We start from the raw sequence: 6,997 nt of genomic DNA, 5'->3' as shown, positions 1-6,997 counted from the left end.
ACAGCTGAGCCTGCTGAAGCATACTTCAGAAGTATCTCTCATGCTGATCAGAACACACTGAACTGTTCTGTTCTGGCTCAGCAACAGTTGTACCAGATAGGAAAAGCAAAACAGGGAAGAAGAAGAATAATCTGTCTGGTGTGGGACTCCAATGAATGGCAGCTCCTAAAACCCTTGGACTTTTATAGCAGTTGCCTTGGATCCCCATGAAAAGCAAAACAGGGAAGAAGAAGAATCTGTCTGGTGTGGGACTCCAGTGAATGGCAGCTCCTAAAACCATTGGATTTTTATGGCAGTTGCCTTGGATCCCCATAAAGAAACACTTTCCTCATGCTGCATTGTGAGGCCTCAGGATGGGCAATATAGAGATGAACATCTCGGGGGGATTCAGCACCCCAGGGACTGGCCCTTTTGCTCGAGGGCACTTCAACAGCTGCCCACCCAAAGGGCCGGGCAGGACGATGGAGCAGCTACCAGGAGAGGTGGTGGCATTTCTCACAGCCCACCTCCTGCCCCACACTGACACAGAACCACTCCTGAGATGGTCCAACTTGTGTTTTGGACAGGTACTTGCCAGTAAAAGCCCCAGAGGGTTATGGTGGTTAGCCAAGTTTTTCACCTCCACTCCCACCCAGACCTCTGCATCCCCAGCTGGCTGCTCCCTGCAACTCCCTCCTCTCTCTTGTATACCAGGCCGCAGGACACGGCTGAAGGAATGCTTTAAAATCTGCCCCAAAACTGGCCTTCAAAGCAATGGGTGAGCAGGAAATCTCCCCAGCTCTCCTTAGCAGCTTGCTTGGCTCTAACAGACAACATTAAGGCAGCAGTCCTGCTTCACAGTCCTTCATTTAAGATTTGGATTAATGAGCCTCCACAAGTTCCTGCTAGTTAACCATGGCCAAGGATAAAGCCATGGAGTTGCATCTTGGCACTTCTCCCCTCATGCACCATCCCCTCCCTCCAGCCAACACACTCAGCAGGATAAGGATCTTGCAAAGCACTGAGCAGGGACAGTCCCTCTGGGAGCACTGGAAGTATTTTGGGTGTTGGAGGCTCAAGGTAAACAGCATTCAGCTGCTGCCTCTAGAAACAACAACTGTAATTTTCTTTTTTTGGATGAAGTTAGTACAGCAAAAATCTGCCTCTTAACAGAGTCTGGCACGACTCATTCCAACCCTGTTCAAAGGAAATCACAATATTATCACTAACAGTAACTGAGACTGGAACAAAGCTAAGGGAAAGCAAACAGCTGGAGCCAGAACAGGAGACCCGCCGGGAGCTCCTGCGGACGTGGGTGTAGGGCCCGGGGGGGGTTCAGTCCCAGGGAATGCTCCCAGGCAGTGTGCCCTGGCCCCACACGCTGCACAGCACCTTCTCCATCCGGATTCGGTCTCCACACTCGGCCTCCAGGACGTTGTCCATCATGATCAGGTCCTCACTGGTCACCTTCCACTGCTTGCTGGCGAAGTGCACCACGGCGAAGAGCCGCCCGTACCGCCCCGCCGCGATCAGCCCGTTGACCCTTCCCACCACCTCTGTGGGCAGAGAGCAGGGAGGGGGCAGAGGAGAACCCAGCCAGTGGGAAGACCTGTCCCAAACGAAGGCAGCCACGCTGCTCTCCCAGCAGAACTCTGTCCTGCTGGCAATCCCTCGGCCAGGATCCACAGCAGTGTTGTTTCCAACGGGGCGTGAGCCTCCCTGTCGTTAACTTCAGGACCTACCTGCACTTCCCTTGCTGGCAAACCCACACCTAAGGGAACACCCAATGCACAGACTGCCCAGCTAGTCTCTCACCTGACTTCTCAGCCTATTTTTTAGGCACCCTAACATGTGCTGTATTCAGCTATAAAGTGACCCAGAAGAGAGCACTGTCTGTGCACCCTGCGTTTGGAGGGGAGCTCCCCTCAGTTCCCGAGTCACATGCAGGAGGCTCAGGACTCTGAATCCTGCCTAAGGCACGCAGGAACATCAGGGAGAGTCTGGCAAAGCCCCAAAAAAGGGCTCCAGCACCCTGACAAAGCCTGGCCTGAGAACGTGGACCTGCAGCAAACGCAGGAGAGACCTTTCCCCACTCTTTTCCAGAAAAAGCTCTTCCTACACACAGAAGCACGCAGAGCAGGTGCCAGGAGCAGGACAAATCCCAGGGACAACCCCCAGCACATGGACAAACTCCATCTTCTGTGAGCAGCTTCCTCAGCAGTGAAGCCAAAACCAATTTTTATGGGAACATCAAAAGGGGTTGCTTAAAGAGCACCATTCCACTGCCAAATAGGAGCTTTCCACCCTCCTGAGCTCTTCAGAAAAACAGCAACTTTTCTGTAACTGGAAAAATACACTTTTCTTCATCACCCTCAAAAGTGGCCAAGTCATTTTTTCTTGGAGTGTAAACAAAACAACATCTATTTGGGACAGACAAGAATTCAGCAGCCAGGCAAACCAAACCAAGCCCTTACAGGAACACTCTGGAAGCAACCAAGCTCCAACCCAGCAACTGTTAGAGGCAGAAAATTCTCTGCAAGGCAGAGGTTGCTGCAGCTCCTGCCACGATGAGGAGTTTGGCTTCTGTGTTACTGGAATTCCTGCCCCAGAAGGAAAATCCACTGTGCTCTTGTCTCTGGTTCACAGTGACCCACTACCAAAAATCCAGAGAGAAAACACAAACCTTTTCTCTTTGTGTCCTTCAGCTGCACAACAGGCACAATAAACTTCCTCCAGCTCTGAACTACTGATCTCAGTGGATCTGTAGTCCTGTGGTCAACACTTCAAAACCAGAATTTCAAAATGCTGGCCTACAATTTTCTGTTCCCAAACCCCATGCAGGGTCGTGTTCTAACAAGGTTTATTTCTTGGCAAATAAACTTCCTACCAATGAGGTTTTATCATCCTTTTGTAACCAAAAAAGGTACATTTTCTTCACTGTACTTGAGCTCTGAAGTTGTTGATAGCTCTTCTGAACATCTCTAGTGTCAGGAAACATCAAGTGATGTCACCATGTGATTATCAGCATGGCTTGTACCTCAGCACCATGTGGAGAGACCCTGCCGAAAATATCCCTGCTTGTTTCCCCAGCCAGCAGGGAGACAGAAGGCAGGATTCAAATGCTCTCCCTGTTGTTTGCTTTGGATAGGCACAGCCAGGAGATAATGATGCAAGCTCTTAAACAGCAGGAGGCTACAAGGGATGGAAATCACAGCAGCCCCAAGGATCCCCAGAGAATCAGTCTGGGGAACATGGGACCCTGTTCACCACAGGGCTCCAGCAGCTCAAACCGAGCAGTTTATGGTTCACCACTGGGTCAACTGATGCTCAGGGACAGAACACTCATCTGTCACTTCAGCAGTGCAGGAGTGCAGAGGAGATAAAAAGGATGAGAAACAGCCAGAGAGGAGGTGGGGAGCAGAGGAGGCTCTCTCCAAAGCACATCCCTCTCCCAGTCACTCGTGCACTTCAGCCAGATGACAGCAGACTAGCTGCAAAAAGGTGCCCACAGCTCAGCTTTTCTCCTCCCACTCTCTCCTTCTCTGCTTTTACTTCCCAGGTCTCTCCTGCCTAAAGCAGAGCAGTCAGGTGGCTTTCAGCGATGCCAAGGCTGCCCAGTGAGACAGTCCCTCTGCCTGGGGCTCAGTGCCTGCCCGGGGCACACGGCTGCTCACTGCCACCACCCCAGGACTGCAGGAGAACCTCACCCGCTGGGGCCCAGCCCTGAGAAACGTCCTGTCCCCACCCCGGCCGGTGACACCAGCCCCACGTGGGCCACAGGAGGCTCAGCATGTGCCTCCTCCCCTTCCAGCTGTAGCATCCCCCCCCACCAGCAGAGCCTGTGCCTGGTGGCAGCCCCAGCCAGGCTCAGCAGTGAGGAGGGTGCCCTGGCTGGCTGGGCACTGCCCGGGCCAGGCGCTCCCTCCACCCGCTGCGCCCCAGGGCCCTGGCTCAGCGTGGGGACACCAGCAGCTTCCCCAGCCCTGTCACTGCCCGAGGTCACACCCCAGCAGCTCTGCCTCCTGCCCACCAGCCAGCTGCTGGGGCTGGCTCCAGAGTTCTGCTCTGCCCACGACACCCAGCTCTCCTGCCGTGCCCACCGTCCGGCTCCCCCGCTGGCTTCAGCTCCCTGAGGCAGCCACTAAGGGAAAAGGGAGTGCTGAGCCCTGAGGGAAAGGCCTGTTCCATGCTCCAGAAAGAACACATCACACAGGTCAGACTCCTCTGGGACTGTCACAAGCTTTCATAAACTAAGCAGACCTCATATTCTACCCAGATCTCCAATATCAGCAGCTGGAGGATAAGTCCAGTGACACGAACACACGCCAGAAATGAGTCAAAAATACAAAGAACAAAAACCAGCTCAAATTACTGGAGTTATTTATGTTCAATCAGGCCACCAGTGGCAATCCTGGAGTGCCAGTCTCCACTTGGAGACTCGAGACCTTTACCTGCATGGTACTTTGCTTCTTCTGCTGGATCTGGAAGTTTCACTTCAGGCCATGGTGGGGAAGTCAGAGAGGTTTTGGCAACCAGTCTGTGAATGATAGGATAAGGTTCACTTGTAGCAAACATACTGTCAAGAGATGTAAAACATGAAGAGCAGAAAACAGGTAAAAGAAGCTGGAGACAGCAGAAAGTGGGTTTCCACTGGGGAGCAGAAGTTCTACAGAGGTTTGATGGATTGTCAGTATTGAAGACTGGGCCCAAAGCCATCCTGGGCCAGAGCACCTTTCACTGTGCAGCAGCTCCTGAGCAAGGGAAGGTTCTCACAGGACAAATGCCTCAGGGGGCTGGTTTGCTTCACTCCTCTCATAACAGGAAATTCAGGAAGGGGAAATGGATTTTTGGTGGGTTGTGGTTTTTTTTTTTATTTCCCACTTCAGATTGTTATTTGAAACATTTTGAAGCAAAAGAAGAGTGCAGAAAGCACCAGGCTGAACATTCACCAGGTGAGTTCAGACCTGGTGTGACCTCAGCCCCGTGCTCCTGATGCTGAGATCAGCAGCTGGGTGCCCTCGTGGTGGCCAAGCTCAGCGACCACTGGTGACCTCCCACCACCCTCATGTTACAGACTGGGCTTTTGTCACCAGCTCTGACAGGAACAGTCCTACCTTCAGCCTTGCTTGAGCTGAGTTTTAGGTAAAAGGCTCTTATTAAGCCCCTCTAGGAGTAGATGCAAGTCCCCTCCACTGAGGAGGGGGTGTGCAGGGGGAGCCCACGGGGCTCTGCTGGGGAGCAGGGCTCTCAAACCAGCCTCTGCTCCACAGCAACGACTCACACAGCCTTTTCCCCCCTGGTTTTTGAAGCTCCTCTCTGTTAAACAGATAGTTTGGAAAGGGCTTTAAAGCACAGCTGGGTTCTTTAGAGGAGTTGGGAGGCTGCTTTTCTTTTGTCACTTCCAGCTGCATCCCCTGCATGGCAGGAAGACCCCTTTAGGATCATTCTGCACTGACACAATCACGGGTGAGCCACGGCTCAGACCACACCAGAACCTGAATCCAAGATCACCAAGCCCAGCCATCAACCCAACACTCCCATCACCACTGAACCATGTCCCCAGCTGCCACATCCACAAGTTTTTTGAACCCCTCCAGGGCTGGTGACTCCAGCACCTCCCTGGGCAGCCTGGGCCAAGGCCTCACCACCAAAGAAGTTCTACCCAATACCCAAATAAAACCTGCCCTGGTGCAACTTCAGCCCATTGCCTTGGGAGCAGAGCCCGACCCCCCCCTGGCTCCAGGCTCCTGTCAGGAGCTGTGCAGAGCCAGAAGGTCTCCCCTGAGCCTCCTTTGCTCCAGGCTCAGCACCCCCAGCTCCCTCAGCCACTCCTCATCAGACCCTCTCCTCAGAGCCCTCACCAGCTTCACTTTGAGTGTCATTCTGAATGGCAAAGCCTGCCCAGAAGACATCTGACCTGGCACCTGCTCTGCTTCCCTTACCTGGGCTTGTTCCTTCTGCAAATGGCACTGGGCTGTTCAACACACCAAACCTGCTCAGTGAATGACCTGCAGGCCTGTGGGCTACAGAACAGAGGCTGTGAACTGCCCGGGGGGCTTCAGCAGGCAGCCAGCACTGTGCCCTCACTGGCTGCCAGGGTGGCTTCCCTCTGCTCTTCCAGGGTAGTCCCTGGGAGGGATCCTCTGCCTCCAAGCCAGGCCACGGCCCAGCCCACAGGGATCTGCTGCTCCCACTACACAAACCACCAGAAACCCCTAAAAACATCAGAGCTGAGCAGGAGCTAATGCTGCTCAGAGGTGCCACAGGGTGTTACCCAGAAGGGAAACTCCACGTGGAGCTCGTGGTGTGGGCAGGAGCAGGGAGCACACAGACAGGGCTCACTCAGCCTCAGGGGCTCCTCACGAGCTCGAGGCCAAGGAGCAGCAACCAGGAGGAGCAGAGGAGGCTGCTCACACCTCTGCACGCCAGCCAGCCACAGCAACCACCCATCTGTCCCCAGAGGCTGGGCAAAAAGCACTGCCCTGAGCAGGGGCAGGACCTTGCAGACTCAGCCCAGGTCCATCACAGCACAAGCCCACCCTGCAGCAGCTGGGGTTATCCCGAGAGGTGCCAAACACCCTTAATCAGAGACACCCGACCCAAGGGCACCAGACTCCTCACTGAGCAGGGATCTGCAGCACCACAGAGAGCATCTCAGAGCTGAAGAGGAGGGAGATCCACGCTGGGTCTCGCTGAGGTGACCACAGAGGTGTGGGAGGAGGAGGGTGCTGCCCAGTGAACACCCACTGCCCACGAGTGGGGCGTTCAGAGCTCTGAGCACGGAGATCCACACTGCCCATGAACCACACAGGGGGTGTGCCAGCTGCACTGAACGGTCAGGGGAAAGCAGCAGGGGCTAGTGAGAGCAGGAGGAATGCCCAGCAGTGCCTCTTGCAGGGCTTTAGCTCACCAGAAGCACGTGGGGGAGGTGCCCGGCTCTGCTGCGGGGCCAGCAGCGCCACCGGGAGCCGTGGCACCGGGGCACAGACCCCAACTCTCTTCCCTGCAGCCCGAGGAG

General features: G+C 54.6%; 1 protein-coding gene across 1 annotated transcript in view; it reads right to left on the bottom strand.

The window, feature by feature from the left end:
- Positions 1-6,997, bottom strand: part of MRPL21 (mitochondrial ribosomal protein L21) — a gene marked incomplete at its 5' end in the record, with an annotated part of 14,223 nt that overhangs the window by 6,582 nt on the left and 644 nt on the right. The window contains 2 exons of the mRNA XM_008944826.1: positions 1,372-1,535; positions 4,431-4,516. Coding sequence (XP_008943074.1) covers positions 1,372-1,535; positions 4,431-4,516 — 250 coding nt within the window. The remainder of the gene's footprint in view (positions 1-1,371; positions 1,536-4,430; positions 4,517-6,997) is intronic.

The sequence above is a fragment of the Merops nubicus genome, unplaced genomic scaffold (genome assembly GCF_000691845.1).
Source record: "Merops nubicus isolate BGI_N331 unplaced genomic scaffold, ASM69184v1 scaffold20127, whole genome shotgun sequence".
In the NCBI taxonomy this organism is placed as follows: Eukaryota; Metazoa; Chordata; class Aves; order Coraciiformes; family Meropidae; genus Merops; species Merops nubicus.
Note: the sequence above shows the minus strand (reverse complement) of the source record. Positions and strands in the feature narration are given on the sequence as shown.